General features: G+C 42.3%; 1 protein-coding gene across 2 annotated transcripts in view; it reads left to right on the top strand.

Annotated features, from left to right (window-relative positions):
* The window catches only part of DAGLA (diacylglycerol lipase alpha), a 147,746-nt gene extending 143,176 nt beyond the window's left edge, over positions 1–4,570 (top strand). For both annotated transcript variants that reach the window (XM_084828742.1, XM_084828733.1), the window contains exon 21: positions 188–4,570. In XM_084828742.1, coding sequence (XP_084684868.1) covers positions 188–1,115 — 928 coding nt within the window. In that variant the 3' untranslated portion in view covers positions 1,116–4,570. The remainder of the gene's footprint in view (positions 1–187) is intronic.
* Positions 4,571–21,351: the final 16,781 nt, after the last annotated feature.

The raw sequence follows: 21,351 nt of genomic DNA, 5'->3' as shown, positions 1-21,351 counted from the left end.
AAAGATCTACCAAAGGCTGCTGGTGGCCTTGTTCCTTGGAACAGTGTGGTAACTGCTGTTGTGTTGGTGGATATCGTGATGTCATAAATGAGGAGTCATGTCTGCAGTGTGCTCTTCTGTAACTTGTTCCAGGAGATTATAACATAGCTTTGCATGAGTCTCATATTTTTGTATTCTCCTTTTGCAGGAGTAAGGCTCACTCTGAAATCAGTTTGGAAGGGTTTTATGAGACCAAGCTTCTATCTCCAGTGCAGAAGGATCCTGTGGAGATCCTGCTTCTAGATACCAAGGAGCGCCTGTCTGTAGAACTGCAGGACCGGCGTGCTCCTCTTGCCACAATGGAGAGCCTGTCTGATAACGAATCCATCTACAGCTTTGATTCAAGGCGTTCCTCTGGTTTCCGTAGCATCCGCGGTTCACCCAGCCTCCATGCAGTCATGGAAAAAGATGAGACTCACTGTTTTTATATTGACCCAGCAATCCCTGAGGAGAACCCCTCCCTCAGCTCAAGGACAGAACTTCTTGCTGCTGACAGCCTCTCCAAACACTCCCAGGAGACTCAGGCTCCTGAGGCCCTGCACAACAGTGGAGGCACCACTCCTCAGCGGCGATGCAGTGATGAAGGGGCAGGCAGTGATACTGACCATGTTTCCTTCACTCCTCGGGAGGAACTGACCCTCCAGAATGGGAGGCTCAGTGATGCCCCTAGTCCCCAAGTGTTGGAGTTTGCAGAGTTCATAGATAGTCTCTTTAACCTGGACAGCAAAAGCAGCTCCTTCCAGGACATCTACTGCATGATGGTATCGGACAGCACCAGTGATTTTGCTGAGATGCCCAAGTCTGTCAGTGATCAGGAGATCCTCCTAAGAGCACAGTATGAGCCTAACTTAGTCCCAAAGCCCCCCAGGTTATTTGCAGGCTCAACAGATCCCTCCTCAGGCATATCAGTTTCCCCTTCTTTCCCTCTGAGTTCTTCTGGGGAGCTTATGGACATCACTCCCACAGGAATGAGTAGCCAAGAATGCCTGGCCACTGACAAAATCCGGACTTCCACTCCCACTGGAAATATGACCAGCCCTGCCAAACAAGAGGACCTTGTGATCTCAGCCCTCTAGTATAGGAGAGGAGGGCCCAAATAGCCAATCCCATACAGTGAGTCATGGGATAACACTTGGAGGAGCCGGTCACTGGGCAGGCGAGAGTTGGGGAAGAGGCATGGGGAAGGGTGACATCCCTTCCTAGGTGCTATGCTAACAGCACCACAAAGAATGTCAGCATGAAGGATGCCACATCTTGGGACCTGTCCTTTAGTTAGGGAGAAAATCACTGCCTAACACAGCCTGCCGCTTTTGGGGGGCCTCGTTCACTGAAGTTAGATGGTTGTTTTCCCTACCTCAGCATATTCGTTTAAGAAGAGGGCAGATCCCTTGCCTTTCCTGCTGAAATGAGGAAGTTGCTGTCCACAGGCTAGAGGACCAGAGTTACAGAAGCTGAGAGGTCAGCTCATGTCCCGATAATCATGTCAGAATCAACGAAATTGTGACTTTGGGCCCTATTGCACTAGTGTGTCATGTTTGACCCAAGCACCTGTTCATCGTTGTCATCATTGTGATTTTTTGTTTTAATTAAACACATTCTCCTGTTTATAGCCATTAAGGCTGTATTCCAGAAGAATGCAGCCACCCACCTCCTCACCGTGACTGGGTGCAGTGAAAATTGGGATGGGGCTATGTGTTTTGCTCCCCTGATTAGCTCTGTGTTCAGTGATGACCAGACTTCTTCTGAGAAGAAAGTGCATGTACTGGAGAGTTGAAGGCCATTTCTACTTTTTCTCATCCACCAGTGGGGTGAGAGGTCTTTTGGATCTCACAGGATTGCATAGCTCCCCAGATCACTATGAACTAGTGACAGTCTTTCTCTAACATCATTTTCATCCCTGTTTGCATGGATTGTTTGGTTCAAATTAGCTTTTGTTATTCAAGATGCTTGCCAATGCCCTGCGTTATTCCCCAAGTCCTTGTGTCCAGACCCACTTCATCCCCATTCATGATCTTTCATTCACCTGCAGTATCATGGCAGACTAAACCTGGTCTGTTCCTGAGTTCAGGGAAAAGATGGACTTTTACTGTATGTTGAAGTCTCATAAATGTTTACAGATCTACTAAGCATTAGAGAGGTATTAAGTGGACAGAAAATCCATGCCTGAGTGAGGAGAATATTCTCTGTGCCCTATCCCATTGCCCCCCTCAACATGGGACCTGAGGCAACTATGGGATGGGCAGGAAGTATAGTTATTACAAATCCTTATTAGAAAGGACAGAGTGCTAGGATTAATCCTCTGGGTATGTATCCCTTCACCCACCCTAATATCAGGAGCTTATCAACATTACCCGACTGTACAACATTTCATGGGTTATGAAATTGCATCTCAGCCACTAGTCCTACAACTTGGTGCTCATGACTGAGAACTTCAGTAGTCATGACGACATAGTGGTGCTGTGTAAAACTGCAGGGATTTTCTAATGATGAAAGTAGGAGTGAAAGAACATTTACATAGGAAGTTAAGCATACTGCAACCTACAGTCCTTTTATTGTACTAAAAGATATATCAGAATGTGGCATTAATGTGGCAGAAAAATTCTTACTGCTGGCCTGTTCAGCATGCAGTCCCTGGGCTGTATGCAACATACTACCCATGCATTGCAGCCCATCAGGTACTTCCTTGATAAATCCCCTGGCTTTGCAGACTCAGGTTCCCAAGCAGGTTCTCAAATTCATGGCAAGCTCCAGTTGCAAAGAATCGCAGAAGAGTGAGAAAATTTGCACTCTTCTTTGTGACTAATAATGCAATACTATGCATGTCTACTTGGAAGTAAGTCCCACTTGGTTCAGTGGGATGCACTTGCAGGTAAGCATGCTTAGAATTGCAGCCTTAGTTCTATTACCCAAGGACACTCGATATTTCAGGTTGTTGCCTTGCATGTTTTAACGCTCCTGTGCATATTTGCTTGGAAACACGGCTCCATTGAACTCCATGGGACTTCCTTCTGAGTAAACATGCACAGGGCTGAGCAGCAAATATGTGGGTGTAAAACAATACACTTATGTTGCATTAATGTAAATCAGGAATGGGAAGAGTGTAGCCCTCCAGATGTTGTTGGGCTGCAACTCCCATCAGCCCTAGCCAGCACAGCTACTGATGAGGGAGATAGGAGTTGCATTCAGGCCACCCATGTCTGGCAGGCTATATGTTTCCACTCCTGATATAAATGATTTTACAATACCTCTAGCGTTTTAGTAAATTGAGGCCTATTGATTTAAAATGCTGGCATTCATCCTTGAAGTAGTTATGCATTGGAAATACAGAAGTTTTAATTTATAAAATCCTGCCATTTAAAAACATTGTTAATTTTATTATTTAGTATTTATCCAATCTGTGTTAATAGTTTTGCTCTTAAACATTCCCCCTTTCTTAACAACTTTACAGTTTGGAAGAATTATTTCCAGCTTCTAAACATCATTTTAAAATGTATGTATATTTTGTTGAAGAATTACAGTACAGTCCTATACATGTCTGCTCAGATGTAAGTTCCATTGAGTTCAACAGGACTTGCTCCCAGGATATAGGATTGCAGCCTTAGTTACCATTTTTATAATCACTACAAGAACAGTGGTTTTTGCTCACTTTGGTGGTCGTAAGGTAGGTGTTAGTCAGAACTAGGCTGATGAAATACTACTCTTCTTCACTGAAGGCACAATGGGAAAATATGAGTGGTTAAAGGTAAATTCCGAGTTTTCAGATAATATTTTTTGGGAAAGCACATAATAAACTGCAATGTTTATGATGAAATTGGGGAAGGCAGAGGTATTGCAGAGTTGAAGCTCCAGGTACTTGTAGTAGGTTAGGGTAACCAAGCTGGGCAGTCTCCTTGAGGTCTGATACAGCTCAAGCAGTCTGTTAATCTTGCAGAACTATTGCCTTGTGAATTGAGCTATGATCCAGTACTTAGCACTTAGAGGCGCTTTAAACTTCAAAGCACTTTACAAATGAAATGAATGAATCTTCCCAGTTCTTGTGGGTCATGGGAATGTGGGGTGGGGGAAAATGAAGGATGTGTGCAGCATATCTACTGTATTATTAGATTGAGGCAGTGCTGTCTCTGAAAATCTACCAAGGCCAACTGAAGGCAGTTCCTTGCCTTAGGAGAATACTTTTAGGATTGGGGAGAAAGGTTTAAAGATAACTAAGCAACTGATGCAGCTTTGCTTGGAAAAGGTTTTAATGTGTTGTTTCAGTGGTGATCAGATTGTGAATGATGAATCAAGCTATTGCACTACAATGTCATGCCTAAGCTGAGCACCATCTCATTGTTTTCATGGGTTTTGTTTGTTTTGTTACTCTTATTTTTAAAGCTGTTTGATTGTATCCTAAGAGAGTGTTTCTTGCCCTCTTCCTTGTCAGTGGTAAGAGGAATCAGACTGTCTTAACTGTGCTTGTCCCAGAGTATCTGTGTGTTCTGTGACTGTTGGGCTTTTGCCCAAAAGAAAAATACATGAATTCTGGTGACTCACATTCTTGCACTGACCAAGAGAGATTGGAGTGAATTGGGGGTTGACGTTGAACATTTAATTGCTGCATCACATCATAGCATCCTGTTTGAACTATTTACCATTTTCTTGAGAAAATGGATCTCCTAGCATTTGTTGGCGTTTTTAGTGTAAATCCAAGTAGTACATCAACACTTCCCCAATACACCTTGATCTTTTTTTAGTGTTACCTATATACATTCCAATTATAATGAACAACTAGAAAATAACATACTGCTGACACACACACTGACTGGCCTGTTGAGTTTAATGCCTAAACACGTCGCTACCTCTTTCATTCACACTACATACTGCTGTTCAGTATATCCATGTTCCCTGTGCTCTGATTGATTGGTTTTCAGACTCTTCTGCCTCGTTTTGAAACTCATTGCCACTCCTTTACTCATCCAACATGAGTCAGGTGGATTTTGGGTGGAATTGCACCACTCTATTGAAGGTTTGGAGCAGAGTGAGCCAGTTATTTACACTCACAAGCTGGATTTTGTGCACTTTAACAATGGAAAAATATGATCAAAAGCCCCATAAATATGCTGATGCAACTTTGCCAAAGATGCCCTCACAAGGATATTTTCCAGTGGACACTATGATTTAATATGTCTTAAGCACTTCTGTGGCACATTTTTTTAAAAAATCATTTTGGGCCACTCTTTCCATAGCTCAAAAGACGTTCTGTTCTCACCAGTTGAGTGACAAAGGAAGTGTGCTTCAAAACGTTTTTGAAAGAGGATGCTTTACAGACTTTCCCAAATAAAACATAATGATAATGCCAGTCCTCTTGAACACTTCTTGGCTCAGATATAAATGCTAATGTAGAAAGATTTGCATTGCATTTGGGGGGTGAGAACTTAAACTCAAGAGCTTCTGATGATATTTTTATATGGTTTTAAATATGGACCTTCCATAATTTCTTTCCTTTTCAACTACATTCAGTTTGGCACTTCACAATTCTGGTTCTGCCAGGGTATCTATCCCTCTTCAAGCATATCCATTCTACTCACGATCCATCATCTTTTCCCCACTTGATTCTCCTGATGCTAAAATACTCCATCTCTTTGCTTCCAGCATTTCATTCCAGATTGGGACCATGGGCATCTCGTTGCTTCATTTATTTATTTTTGCTTTCACACAGTCCAGCCTTTTCCCCATTTTAAAAGTAAAGACTTCCTCCATGAGAGTGCTTCTGTTGCAAGGATGCTAGGTTGTCCCAATATTCCAATTATAGCACTTTGAACTGGGAAAATGTGATTCTTCTCCCACATGAAATGTGGTGTCACAGGTATCTATGGAATAGTACCTGTGACAAGCACACAATCCCCCTTTACATCATTTTGAGAACTTCTGGGTTGTTTGTGTTTTGTTTTTATTGCATATGGGGACTCCTGCAACTGTACTGCTGGAACAATAATCCAGGGTCAGGTCTGTTTGTTTTTTAAACACTTCAAAAATAAGTAAGGCAAGGCTACACCTTACACTTCTGCTGTGCCCCACCAATTCAGGAAACCTTAATTTGATTTTCCCCTATTGGAAAGCTAGCACTAAAGCATTCATCCAGGCCTTTTCACATAAAAGCAGTGGTGGGTAACAGCTTGGATTTCCCTCCATCCATTATGTGGCAATGGGATATTGTGCTACTAGTGCTGGATTGGAACTAGCACATATATAGTGCTAAAGATACAGTCTTACATTGGTGATCTTATGAAGATGCCTTATACTTATTATTGGTTTATCTGGCCCAGTATGGTCTACTCTGGCCATGGCTCTCTAGTTTCAAGCAGAGGTTTTTCTACCCAAGATCCTTTGTAATTGGAGGTGCTAAGGGTTGAACCTGGGACCTTCTACAGAAAAGGCATACGCTATGTGACTGAGGTGTATCTCCTCCCTAAAATAAAAATAAATAAATCCTTTCTTTGATCAGATGGACAGACCCCTAAACTGAGACCATGAAGTATCCTAACATGATATTTCTATGAAACAGATAATTGGGCTTCCTCCAGTTACTGTTCTGTAAAACGTAGTAAATAATATTTGAATAAAGCATGTATTTTATCAAGGCCTTTCTGTAGCTGCAGCACCTTTCACAGTCTGTTTAGTGGTGTGCCTTCTTTCCAATTCTAATGAACCCATGTTAATTTTTAATTCCTTGTTCTTTTTATGCCCCCCACCCACCCACACTAAATTTAAAGGCTCTTTTACACCAAATACTCTCAGTTTTAAAAGTCTGTATATGCTGTTACAACTCAGTTCTCACGGTTGTTTCAAATGAAGTAAGTCAGAATTGTACAAAAGCAGATCACTCTTGTAGGACTGGGCTGAATCAGTTCAAATTCAGTCCCAAAATGGTTGCTGAAATTGAGGGCAAGGTTTTTGGAAGGAATTTGTGGATTGTTTCAGTGCATGGGAGGCATGCTACTTACCTTCTTTAACAAACAAACAAACCAACAAATGCATTTGCTCTTGCTCTCTCCTTTTGCCTCCCTCCCTGAAAGAGAGCAAGAGTGCTGCCAGGTGCTGGATGCCATTCCCCCCCCCCCCAGAAAGCAATCAGAATAGCACAGTTACCTGGAGGTAAGGCAAATTGAGCATATGGGACTTACTTATGAGTAAACTTGGGATAGGATTGTGCTGCATGAGATATGTACCTAACTCTGACTGTCTGGTGCTTGTAACCTTGTTGTGTACATAGCTGAAAACTGACAAAACGGGCTGTAGTATGCACCATCAGAGGAAGGGGGAACAAGCAAACCAGCTAACCCCAGCCCCTCCTCACCACTTCCACCAAGGGAATATCTTTATTCACTGGTTGCCTCTACCAAACAGCCCTTTCACCTGTGGAGATTAATTGCTAATCCAGCCAACTCTTTAGCTGTGGGATGAATAACAAGGGCTCACCCAAAGTTATTCTAAAACAAGATTTAAGTAAGGCAACAAGTTAAACAATTATTCAGAATATATTTTTATAAACTCCCTAATTTTTAGAACAGTCTGAACAGTAGCCTATAAGAGTAAATAAAAAGTAACAGAGATAAAGTCATCCAGCTAATCCTTTTCTAGCTGATTTCTGTAACTCATCTTGTGCTTATCAATAAAGCAGCTTCTAGTTCTCATTTCAGCTTCTCCAGTCTGGATCCACTGCAGTCCTCCATGGTGGTTTCTTTCTACAACAGTGCTCTAAACTTCAGTTCTGCCTCTTCAAAACTCTCTCTTTCCTTTTCTTCCCCTTTCCATATATGTCAAGTTTTCTTGTATTTCCTTATTTCTTTGTAATGAACTCTTATTTTCCAGCTTTTCTTACATACATTACTTTTACTCCCCCTCCCAACCTTTTGGCCAATCCGAAGGGAAGCAGAGTCCGTTTAAGTTTCTATTTCTCCTTAATTGTTAGTTTCCTGGGCTGAACCTTTGAGCTTTCTGTAAGCTCATTTCTCCCCTTAAATACTAGATTCTAGGTCTGGACATTTAACCGTCCTGTATACTTTTGACCCTCCTGGTCAGAACAGTCTCTAAAACAAATAGCAACCATTTTACAAACCCCAAAGGCCCAGCACAACAAGGTTGAAAGTTGCATTCCTTCAGAAAAGCACATCTGTTGCATGCACCCATTATGTTTTACAATTTATTCCTTAAAGTGTAACATGTGAAATAACTCTTTGTACACTAGCATAATCTTATAAATGGGTATATGAACATAATCCCATAATTTCACTTCCATCCCATTCATTCTCTCCTTAATTATTTTCCTCCTGAATACATGTGCATTTTTCTATATATCTATGTAAGGGTACCAGTGTATAGGTACTTACCACTTGCCTTTCTGCTATGGTGGCTTTCTCCTTCCTCATATCTCATATCTTTACCTCTCCTTGAGGCCGAGTAGGATGGATGGAACATCTCTCCTTTACCCCCTAGCAAGATTGAGAGGCATTCATCATCCTATAGAGCTATGGGGTCGGTAGAGTCCCAAGAAAAGTAAGAAGGAAAAAAGCAGATAGCTTGGTTTCATAGCCAGAATGAATGAGCTCAGTTGCATATTTACTCACCATGCACCAGCTCATTTGAGACCTGCTTTTGTTTTCTTCTAGCCGACTGTGAATAGTACTTAAGATGCAGCTCTATGCCAGCTGCAAGGGCATAACTGAGGGTCTATATGAATCATTCCCCTGTCCTTTGGATTGCCCTTTCCAACTCCACAGTCCCCTATTTCAAACCACATTGTACCCCATCTACTTCTTGAGGCTACCAAATGCACAATTATTTCTAATGCTCTGATTTCTTGTTGTTGATTGCACCTCCATACAGCTTCAAGTTAATTGGAGGAAGCTTTGGAGAAGTTGCCATACTGTCACTTTGTGGAGAAATCTGGAAAATCCAGATGCACAGTTCCCTGCCTCTCACCTCCAGTACCATCACCATTCTGCCTGACAACCCCAATAAAGTACTCAATAAGCACAAATAATAATTTTTCTGCCTGTGTTTACCAGTCTTTTTAAAAAAATACTTTATTGGGGTTTTGTTTTGTTTTAAACAATGAAAATATAACAAAGGCAGGAGGAAGGGCAGGGAGTTAAAAGGACAAGGGAACCAGGTTACAGCTCACAAGTAAAAGGGTTGATGTGAAGAGCATAGGCACAGCCAACTTGAACAGTATTTAAGGAGGGCAGCTAGGCATATACATCAGTGCGTGCAGCCCAAATGGGTCTTTGGGAGCTGTTGCGAATAGTAAGCTGTACATTCAAATATGGAAAGAGCAGTAAGAATTGACAGTGGGGATTTGTCCTTCCAATGTTGAGAGTATAAGTCTTGCTGCAACCATGAGGGCTCCCAAGATCCATTTTTGTTGGTTGTGTGACAATTCTGAAAGCATGGGAATGTAATTCAGGAGTATGTTGATATCTGTGAACTTCAATAACGCACCTATCCAAAAAACAACACAGGCAGATCTCCACCCTAAAGGGAGCCACTATGGGGCACACCCACAACATATGTGATTGAGACACAAAATCACAGCACCCATGCCTAGCAGAAGTGGACAGCATTGTTTTTTAAAAACAATGTGACATCAAGTATGTTTGAAAGAATTTCTGTTGAATAGATGTTAGTTGTTGGCATACCAAATTTAGGTTCATTCAGCAAGCATTTATATAGACACAGGTATTTATCAATCTTAAGATCACTGTGGAATAGAATCATCTGCCTTGGTTTTAAACCCTTTTAACATTCTTTAGTTTCTTGCCATCAGGAATAGTTCACATCAGTGGAGCTTTCCAGTGCTAACAAAACTAAAAAATAAGCATCCCCCCTACAAACGTGTGTCTTTTCCTCTGCTGGATTCAGTTTCTGTGTGGGGCATTGCACTTAATACAGGGGTGGGGAACTTTTCAGCCTGAGGGCCAAGTTCCAATCTGGAAAAGATCTCAGTGGCTGCATTTTGGGGCAGAGCCAAAGGTGAAATAGGTAGGGCAAAAATGTGATTCTTTCATATTTTAAGAATGTTTACTCAGGTGTAAGTCCCAACTTAATTCATTTGAGCTTCCTTAGAAAATCACAGAATAATTGTTTGGATGTCTACTCAGAAGTAATTCTGAGTAATTCTATTAAACTTACTTCCAGGTAAGTGTGCATAGGTCACAGGAATGGTATTCTAAGACAAAAATATCTCAAGCATGCAATTCCATCACCTGCCACATAAAATCTTGCCAAGTTCAAAGGGCTCTGGAGCCCCCTCCACAAAAATCCCTGCCACCAAAACAAAGATGCACATCAAATTCCCATCCCTTACAGAAAGAACATCCAAAACTACAGCAACAAAGGGAAGAACATACCAAATTCAAAGCGCTCTGCAGACTCTCACCCCCAAAACAGGAATTCCAGCCAGCAGTACTACACAGATCCGAGGGAGCCCCCCCACCCCGCAGTGAAAAGTTTAGCCATGACCAAGCAGGACCTGATGGAGTGAAGGCAGGGGGATGGAGGTCAGCTCTGAAGAGCAAACAGTTCTGGAGGGAGCTGAAGAACTCCAGAGAAGAACAAAGAGTTCCAAAGAAGAAGAAATGGTTCCAAAGAAGAGAACAACCTTCGGGATTGCAAGAAGAAACCTGAGACATGGCGGAATGCTTTCTTTTGCATTCCAGACTTCTGGGGCCATTTTAAAACTGTGGTTTAGCACAGCTAAAGACAAAGAAGGTCAGGCAAGGCAAACGAGGACAAGCTTTGAGGGGGACATGGGTGTGTGGTTGAGTTCAGGGAGTATGGCCTGGTGGAAGAGCTTGGCAGGCTGGATGAGGAGGCTTGGCAGGCCACATATGGCCTGCAGTCCAGAAGCTCCCACTGCTGCACTAAGACATATCCCAACCTGTTCAATACCTGTTCTGAGTATGTCCCAAGTTGTGTTCATACGTGGTTACACACATCTCTTGTAAACCTTGCCTGATACAACTACGTAACTTAAATGACTCTCCTGATTTATTTCCTATGGATAACTCATTGCCTTCTCTGCACAAAAGCCCTTGTGTTTGGAAATGATCCTCTCTGAGGCTTCACAAAGAGCTTGGGTTTACTGGCTGTTTGCACACTAAGCAAAGAGCTGAAGTGGCTGCTTGACTACAGAGATGCAGCAAGAGCAGAATTTAAACAGCTTTGTACTAGGCCCTTCACAAAATGATCATGTATCATAAGCCCCCCTCATTCAGACCAGATCTCTTCAGGATGATTTCAATGTTTATGTCAGATTTGGCATGGAAACCAGGATACATTTACAATATGTAAGTCACCTCTGCCCCTATCTCATACTGAAGACATCCAATTGTCATGGATAAATGGCAAGTGCTTATGCAGCCTGATGGTACATTATTGGAGGCATGTTATCATTAGTGATACAACTGGAGGTGTACAGTAATGTGTGATATGGCTGGAAGTGGTACTCATGCATATGGTTGGGATGTTATGCTCTTTCAAATCCACTGTTCATTTGCACATATTTTTTCCTCATTGTGTATTCAGATTTAGAAACCGAATTAGCACTTCTCCACAAACCACCTCTTTTTCCTAAAATACATATTTACAACTTTTAGCAAGAATCCCTCAACAAAGAAACCACCTTCAATTCACTGCCTTGAAATTCAAGATCTTCAGATACTCCCACAAGTGTACCCTTTCAAACTGGATTAATTTCCTTATTCTCTTTTGTTGCTTTTCACATTTCAACTATTACTTAAGCTGCTCTCCAGCAAAATTAAAAGGCCATAACACGATCTTCCAATTACTAAGATTCTTAGCAGCTATGGTAGAAACCACTACAAATATCTTCACTCTTGTACAAAAGCAATCTGTAGAATGATATGGTAGGGATCTTTTCATTGAAACATAAATGTCCCCATAGCTCAGTGATGGACCCATACTTTGCATCCCGAAGGTCCCAGGTTCAGTGCCTGGCATCTCCAGTTAAAGATCTCGGGTAACTGATTTTCCCTCTTCAGTTTGTTGGAACATATTTCATGTCTGATGCATTTGTTCTTCCGCATACTTCCCCATGCAAGGTGGGAACAATAAACTTGCCATCGTATAAATTACAGCTATGTAATGTCATGCCCACTCAACAGGACAGCATCAATCACTGGGAGAGCAAAACAAATAAGATACTGGAAAGAATATGACAATCCCAGACTATGTACAAAATGACCATGAACATACTGCTGCCTCACTTTACTGTTATTTTCTCTTGTTTTCCACCTCAGTCCACACCTCTGTTGTGCCTTTGTTGTTTTGAGATGCAAGGAGAGGACACAATATCAACTGGTTTCATTCCCTAATCTCCATGTGCTATGTTGCTTATCATGTGATGTGCATGAGAGAGGGCTCTTGCGGCTAGTCCTCATTCTTCATGTCATTAGCCTTGGCCAAATTTCCTAAGTGTCCTCTCCTCTCTCAGGTTGTCTTAACAAGTGCCGATAGCAATGCCATCTAAAACAGGTGTTCCCAGTACTCATGGCATACATTCAGGTCATCCTGTTGGATGAGATTGTTGACCCATTTAGACTGGTAATCTGCATTGGTCAGGGAGCATGCCTGAAAGCAACATGTAGAAATGTGAGTGAGACTACTCGATACGTTTACATGTTTTATTGCAAATTGTAGCTAGAATTTCCATGTTCAAGCCCTGATGGTAGCAGTTTTCTTTGAAAAGAGCAAAGCTGGCTGTGTTCTACGAGGGTATATAATAAAATAAACTTCCACCTGAATTGTGCTGCAGCAAGTTTTGGAGCAATTTCCTTCCAAAATCAGGTGTTCTAGGTTGTTGACTATCTTTCCTCCTTTGATTCCTGTATTTCAGTTATCTATTAAGCATGACCAACAGGGGTCCATCCATCTTCCATGCTTCTGGAAAAAGTAGACAAGTAGACACTGGCTGACATAATTTTTAAAAAGTAAATACAATGCGCTGCAGGAAAAAAAAAGCTTTGTTAACATTTATTGGGACTCGTGTACCTGTTTATTACAATTTTGGTGAGGCCCACATGTTCAAAATACTGAGTTCATGCTACATGGGGCTCTACTGTTGGGATGTGTCCCAGTCCCAAACACCATGCTAGCATTCAGGCTGTCTTATTGGTACTTAACTGCATGGCCTGTCATGTATTTGCCCAGTTTGGGCATGTTGTGCATACAGTTGCAATCACACAAGAGATGCAATTGATAGAGCACTACCATGCATATTATTATTATTATTATTATTAATGTTCATATCAGTATGTCAGCAGTGCCTGCTGGCAGACACTACCTTGCAGAAAAGTGTCTTACCTGAGAACATGACATAGTAGCCTGCACTTACTCCCCTCTCCCAAGTTGCTACAGTTCTAGAAAAAGGTCATTTCAGGCAAGAAACCCATATCCCAGTTCTGATTATCAGCTTTATTGAAAGATACCCATCAATCTCTTGCTGGTGGTCAGATGCTCTTCGCCACCCATGTCTTCAGAATGTTAGGCATGATGGGAGGGATATTGTTTTTTACAATCCTTTCAATTAGCTTGAACTTACATTGATACATCTGTAATGTTAACTGCCTGTCTGGCCTCCAGATTCATATGCAGGGGGCAACCGCCCAGGTAATGTCCTCTTTATGCCCAAATATGCTCACTTTCCTTGTTGCGTGGGTGGAGGACACTTGTGGAATCAGTGTTGTGGAGCACTCAGTTTTATTTATGGAATCTTGGGTTTATGGAATCTTCGGCCTGTATGAGGAGCGTTACCAAATCATTTTTGCTATTCAATAAGGTTTGTGTACAGAAAATTACTTTCCTTCCCATTCATTTAACAGCAGACACAATCTCTCTGTATGAAAACCCAACTGCTTGTATTCTTCATCCCTTTTTATCCCTTCTGCTGGGGCACGTTGGGAGCCAGGCATTTACCAATGGACTCCTGCTTCTTGATTGTTTAGTCAGACTTTTCTTCCTTTTGGGGGAGAAAAGTGGCAATTCTCCACCTTATGCCTTTGATCCTGTGGGATTCCCACTCATGGATTCTAGAAAGCTTTTGTATGCAACCACTGAGAGTCCATATATTGCCGCCTCTTGCAAAATCACTCATTTCCCCTTTCCAGGAATGCTATCTGTTGGATCCCTGCTCTGATTTGCCCCAGCATGAAGGCTGTAGGGAACTCTGAGCACTCTACATGTGCCATTCTCATGTGACTTTTTTACCTATGTATGAAAGATATGAACTAATATTGCTGTAAAGAAAGATACAAATTATTATAGCATATTATATAAATATATATGTATATAACAGTTGTGTATATTGTATACCTCAATGTATAAGATGATGGTACCCTCTGTCCCTATAGAGCTGAAAAATGACTGGGCCTATGCACTGTAGCTCTAGTTGAATTATTCAAAAAAAGAGTTATGAAATTAAGGAATTGTCTATGATGCATCAAACCCACAGTCCACCTAGTCCAGCACTATCTCCAGCAGTGGCCAACCTCTGGGTGAGGAGGAAGAGAAGAAGATAGCATCCAGGTTTGCTATTATAAGGGTCCAGAAAAACAGATCACTTACTGGGTGTTAAAGAGTAGGAGGATGACAAGCAAAACAAAGAAAAAGGCAACCCTTTGATTATGTAATGTAGATGCAAGCATCAATCAGTCCTCCTATACCATAAATATAAGGTGCTACAAAAGATTTAACAGGTGGAGGGAGCAATCCTGTGTCCCCTCAACAGCATCTGGGGAACATAAGATTTTTCAGTTTCCTGGTGAAGGTTGGAGACGGCTTGGAGCCAGGAAACCATGCTCCCCTCCCCCTCGTAGCTGGTGCAGAGAGAACCACACAAACTGCCTCTCTGCGCTCAGTAAACAGATTGTGGAGATGGAGGAAAGGAGCGTTCCTGGGGCTAGGGAGGGGAGGCGATAGGAAAAGGTGTAAGCAAGCCACCCCAGCCTCCTTTCCTTCCCTCCACTGCACAGGCAAAATCGCCCATTTACTTAAAATGCAGTGTGGGAGGGACAAGGCGCCTCTCGTTCTGCGTAGGATACTTGTAAACCTCCGAGTTCCCAAAGGATTGCACCCGAAGTAATTTATGAATGGGCTTAATCCATGCTGAAGCAGCATTCATTTCTTAAGACCTATTTCATGGTTTCCATCAGATATTTTCAGCCCCTTTTGCTTCTCTTCCCATGCCCCTATACAAGCCAAGATGTTCCAGGCCTTTGTTAGCACTTTTGGATGCACACAGGAAAGAAATGTAGGTGCAGCCAGCCAGAGAAGTCTTTGAAGTCTACTGCAAGTCATTTGCATGGCTGAGCAGGCGAGCTGCATTTTAAACTGAAAAGTTAAGCCATGCAAGTAGCTACCATAGAAAGTTCAAACAACATTGACTGGTCTGGTTTTGCCTCATGCATGCTCAAAGCTTTTTAGGATTGGTGCCATTGCAAACCTCTAGACCCTTTCTGTCCCTGAGCAACAAACAGCACAATCCTTTGATTTCAATGCACACGCATGCACCTAAGTGAATAGGAATGGGACATAAGTCAGATGTGGAAAGAATTTTTTTAATTTACAGACAAAATGGCAGGTCATACAGACCATAAACTAAATTATGCCTTCCAATAATGAGGATCAACTAAGAATGTGCCAGGCACAAGGCAAGTTGATGATGGAACAAATTTGGTTTTGTTGCTGCAGAGATTATGACCCAAACCAACGGGTTCTAATTACAAGAGAGGGGATTTCAACTAAACATTAGGAAGAACTTCCTGGCAGTACAAACTGTTTGACGGTGGAACAGACTGCCTCGGAAGATGGTGGATTTTCCTTTGTTAGAGGTTTTCAAGTGGAGGGTGAATGACCATCTATCAGGGATGCTCCAGTAGTGAATTTCCTGCCTCAGTAGGAGTTTGGGCTAGTTGATCTTTGAGGTCTCTTCCAACTCTATGACCGGGTTTGCATAACTGGCAGCAGTTAACAAGCCGTGGTATCTTGTTAACTATGTTGTGTGTGCCAGGGGGATTTGCATATTATCCCTCGTAGCTTCTTCTGTCATGTGAACCCATCCAGGCTCCCATGGGTTGTAAGGTTCTGGGTGGCTTGTTACCCACAGCAACAAGCCACCCTGGCCAGCTTCACATGACACAACAAACCGTGGTGCTGAGGGTAATTATGGAAATCCCCCTAGCACGTGCAACGTAGTTAACAAGCCACTGTGGCTTCTGATTGCCTGCTGATCATGTGAACTGGATCAGAGATTGGGAGGGTTTGCACATCATGCTAAGCCACCCTGTAAATAAACCACAATGGGTTGGTTGTTCACTTGCTAACCTGACATGATTGGGCTTCCTGTGGCTTGTTTCCCCCTTCAGTCCTCCCGCCGGTTCTGGCATGTATCCCAAGCACCTTTGTGGTAGAACTTGTTTCCTCAGTCCCTACCTTGGTTTTTGCCACTCTGACTGGCTCTGTAGCCTTTCCCAACAACCCATGACGAAGTCACCCTGCTGGGTTCAGACAGCATGACAAGCCACCATGGGTATCAACAACCCTAAAACAAGTCATGAGTTCTCCGGGTGGCTTGTTGGTGAAAAATAAGCCACCCTGCAGAAATTTTGCTGCGTTTTCAGAACATGGCAACGCACCATGGGTGATCAGCCATGGTGGGTTGTCGTGTTGTGCGAACCAGATCATTCTGTGATACTAAGGGCCCAACCAGAAACCTGAAAACAAGAATGTAGAAGTAGTAACAGCATGAGAAAGTAATTTCATGAGAAGAGACTTGGCTGTTATAAGTAATACACTGAGAAAGGAACCCTAACAATTCACCAGTTTAATAGTAAAGGGCCATCCTTTCAAAAAACATAAGGAAGAAGAGAGCAAAGACCTCCTACAAAAACACGTAAATAAGATTCAGTTGCCAAATATGCCTTCACATACTTCTTAAAGTAAAATTGATTCAGAGCACAAGGATGATATATTAACTGGCATAATACCTAAAGAAGCAGTCTTGCATTGCTTATTTTCACAAGGAATAATGAGCCTAAACTGGGAATGGAAAATTAAGGCTGTAATCCTATACATATATCCCTTTACCTGGGAGTATTTACAGGAGTAAGTCCCACTGACAATGTGGCTTACTTCTGAGTAGACATGTACAGAATTGTCCTGCAAATGGACAAGAACGTAGAAATTAGAATTGCAAAGAGACTCAGGTGCAAAAACAAATGAAAGCACATTAATTTGCAAGGTTTAAGAAGAACAAGAAGAAGGCAGTTCTGCCATTTTCAGGCAGAAAGGGCGAGTCAGAAAACCCTGGTGGGATCTAGTACTGCTGACAAGTGAATATACCTCTTGAAACAGCACCACAGCATAATGTAATTTGTCATGATTAAAATAATACATCTAGGCTTGGCCTGAAAAATATGTCGGACATCATGAGGTGGGGGCTGGCGTAGGGTCTTGGGGGCATGTATGTCTGACATCATATAAATGACTTCTTGTATGAGCCAGGCAAATTGCAGGTACAATGCATACATGAATTGCCCCACACAGACTGGGTGAATTGTTTGTGTATTTGGATTTGCACTTGCCTGGTTCACACCAGACATAACTTGTGTAATGCTGTTGGGCATGTATGCCCCTGAGGCTTGGAACAGGCCCCCAAAACCTGAAGGACATTGCCACAGACCTGGAGGCTACAGTGATCACTAGCTAAGGAAAAATGGCTGCACCTACAGGAAAAGAAAAAGCTATACAGAATCAGCCAATGCACCCGCTAATGTCCTGTCAGAGCAAATCTTTAGCAAAAACTAGCTACTCACTATTTTGGGATGGGGAGGGAACTGCAGAAGTGTGGAGGTATAGATTGCAGAAAAGGAGCAAATGTACTTACTGATGTAGTCGGAGTGATCATGGCATTACCCTCTGGTAAGTAATTGTTGCACCTGCAGAAGTATTAAATAAGAAATCTGTAAAAAAAAAATCATTTTTCATATGTTTTAAAATTTATAATTGAATACACTTCAACAAAGACAAAAGTAGTGTACATGATAAACCATAAAATCAAAATCACGTTAAAAGATAAAGGATACAAGTTTAAAAAATGTACAGACTCCTAAGAAATTGCAGATCAGCAGCAGCAAATGAAAGAAGCATCACAACAAAGCACCCACATTCCAGGATATGTGAAGGGCACAGGGTCTGTTGTGCAACTATTATGGCAAAGAACAGAATGTCAAGGGATGTATCCATGGATAATGAGTAAACCTGGTTTCCTCCAATAATTCATTACAGCAAGAAGAGATTCACACATTTTAATAAATCAATGGATGATGCTAAATTGACACATTGTCATTCTAGCTTTGTGCATTAAAACTGCATTTTACAACAATTCTGATTATTATGATTCCCATTTAACAAATGGGGCGTGGATGCTGAGGATGGACTCCAGCAGTTATATGGTTAATCAGGATTTGAACAGTGGTCTCATGAGCCCAAGTCACACACACTGCCTGCTGGATTTTACTGGAAATCAATTTAGCATTGGGTATCCCATAAAACAGAAACTATTAAAATATAGCTATTGTTATTGAACAAAAGAAAAGCCATTTCTCCAGCGTTGCTGGATTTCATGGGGCTCTCATTTGGCTGTGGCGGTCCTATGAGTCACCTAGCCCTGAGATGAGAATGTCAGCGGAAGAGCTACCTCTTCTAAACCTTGCCAGGTGCTTTTACAGTCCATTGCTCCTGACCATACACTCCCCACCCCCTTTGTCCTGATTGGTTCACAATTAACTTTTAAAGGACTAAAAAAAGGCACAGTGGTCTCCATTTTAAATACACACAAATTGTCTGTGCTTCACATCCCTGGTTATGTTGCACTGTATTTGAATAGAGCACATAAGCAAGGCACACAGCAAGGGTGGCAAATTTTCAGACCACTGCAGTGATATTGGATGCTGGCTGCAGAAATATCTCTAAAATAATCAGCAAGAAAGATAATAGTTCTTGACTATGGGAAACTTAATATGATGGATTAACAGCACAATCCTATATATGTCTACTCAAAAGTAAGTCCCACTGAATTCAATGGGTCTTACTCCCAGATAAATGGGTATAGGTTTTCAGCCTCAGATTCTTGTGCTGTGCCAAAAATTTCTTCCACATTTTATTTCAACCATTCACATTCAATTTCATAGAAAAGAAATTGCTCTCAAAAAGACATTCAAAGAAGAAAAATTCAGAGAAGTTCTTGAGAGTTGCATTCAGGATCCTTGTGCCTACCTTACGTATGAGGTGGCCAAGGCATGTGTGTGACTGTCCTGGGTCTCATTGTACAATCATCTCTTTGGCAGTTTGTAGCCTCCTTGGCTTCTCGCACTAAAGGAAAAGCCCACAGGAAGACATCATGAAGTCATTCCTTCCATAGGTGTTTTTTCAGATCAGGAAACATAGGCAGTCTGGGAGGGTGCAAAGCCATGGAGAGATATATAATACAACACATGCTGGACCACCACTCCATGATTAGGTAAGTTAAAAAATGCCACCAAGATGAATTTGAAACAAATGATAAGCTCAAAAGCACCACCAAAATAAATGGTAAAACCCAAGAATGAGGCAGAAAAAAATGGAAGCCTCTTTCATTGGGGAAGAAAACTTTCAGAAAATTGGAGGACAGATTTTAGCACAGCGCTCACTCCACCTCTTCCCCAGAGCTGGGCACAACACTGCCCCCATCATGTACACTACAGCGCTTTCAAGGAAGCAGCAGTATCTGTATTAGAGACAAGGGCTTTCGTCACATGGAGTTTTTATCCTGCTATTGAGATGGCGCTCTTGCCAAAGTTTGTGGGCTCAGGCTCTTTAGATGGCACAGTGACACTGCCATGACCCTCCTGCACTAAATGCCCTTTGTTCCATTTTTAAATAGATCACAGATAATGAGCTATCAAATTACTCTGTTGTGTTCCACTTCAGTTTCCTCTGTAAGAAGAGTTAAAGCAGCAAGAAGAGGAGCCAGATCAATGAAAGATATGGAAGACTCAGAGAAGGGGAGAAGCGGGGGGAGAGGAGGGGGAAAAGGAAGAGGGTGAAAAAGGGAGTTGTGATCCTGCATTTAAAATGGAAGCAGAAAGCCCCATTTTAAATGCAGATTTTAGGCTGCTGTAGAGATGCTCAAGATGTATCTACAACCCCCCCCCCCCAAATTTAACATTTGAAAGAACAGAAATAGGTCTTACCACGAATTTCTGTTCTCAAAGCCTCACAGAGGGCATTCCTTCACCTCAGGAATGGCACTTCCTTCCAGGTAGGGCCAAATTGTTCCTTCTTCAGTTGAGGAGCCCCCCTGACCTCCCAGACCATATTGGCAGGACACAGAAACACTATTTAGATCCCTACTGAAAAGAAGAACAGAAATGATGCCAAGGGTGTAGCACTAGTAGTGGTCCTGCTTGAAGAAACCCCAGCAGTTCCTGAACTCCTTCCAGTTTTGGGAACTTCCCATTGTCTTTGCACCATGCCAAGAAGGTCTTCCACATGATGTTGTATACCCTATTTGTAGAAATTCTTGTGGATGCCAACAGGATTCGAAGAACTTTCCTAGCCACTGCTGTACAGCCTCCAGGCTGTCAGACAGAACAGTTCTGGTCAAGGATGAAGCACCAGCCCCTGAAGCAGCAAATTCATCCTATTGAGGTGATGCCACAGTGTCTATGCAGACAGGTTAACTAGATCTGGAAAACAGGGTAGTCTGCCCAGTGTGGAACAATTAAAATCACCTTGGCAGTGGTTGCCATTATCTTGCAAATGACCTTGGCAGAAGCAGAGGGAATGTGTAGAAAAGCCTTGACAACCATTGTTCTTCCAGAGCATTTGTCCCTACTGCTGCCTGACATGGAAATAAGAATTTGGGCACCTGTGCATTTTCTAGAATGGCAAGCAAGTCCATCCTCGGCTGACTGAACCTGAGAATCCCTTCCTGGAATATTAGGGTTGAGAGCCCATTCAGATTTCTTGAGCACTTGCCAGCTCAGCCAATCCACAATCAGATTGGTTACCCCTGTGAGGTGTCCCTCCACCATGAATTTGATGTGACCCTCCGCCCAAGTTAGCATCTCCTTCACCAACTTGTTGAAGGATGAAGATTTGATACTTCCTTGTTTGCTAATATTTGGCTTAGCCATTGTATTGTCTGCTCTGTCACATGACAACCCTTCAGAACAGCGTAGAAGGTTTGGAGGCCCAAGAAGACTGCTGTCAGTT

The sequence above is a fragment of the Heloderma suspectum genome, chromosome 1 (genome assembly GCF_057233095.1).
Source record: "Heloderma suspectum isolate Gila_16-S chromosome 1, 16-S_ref, whole genome shotgun sequence".
Taxonomy (NCBI): Eukaryota; Metazoa; Chordata; class Lepidosauria; order Squamata; family Helodermatidae; genus Heloderma; species Heloderma suspectum.
The sequence above is the reverse complement of the archived record's forward strand: the minus strand, read 5'-3'. Positions and strand labels throughout refer to the sequence as shown.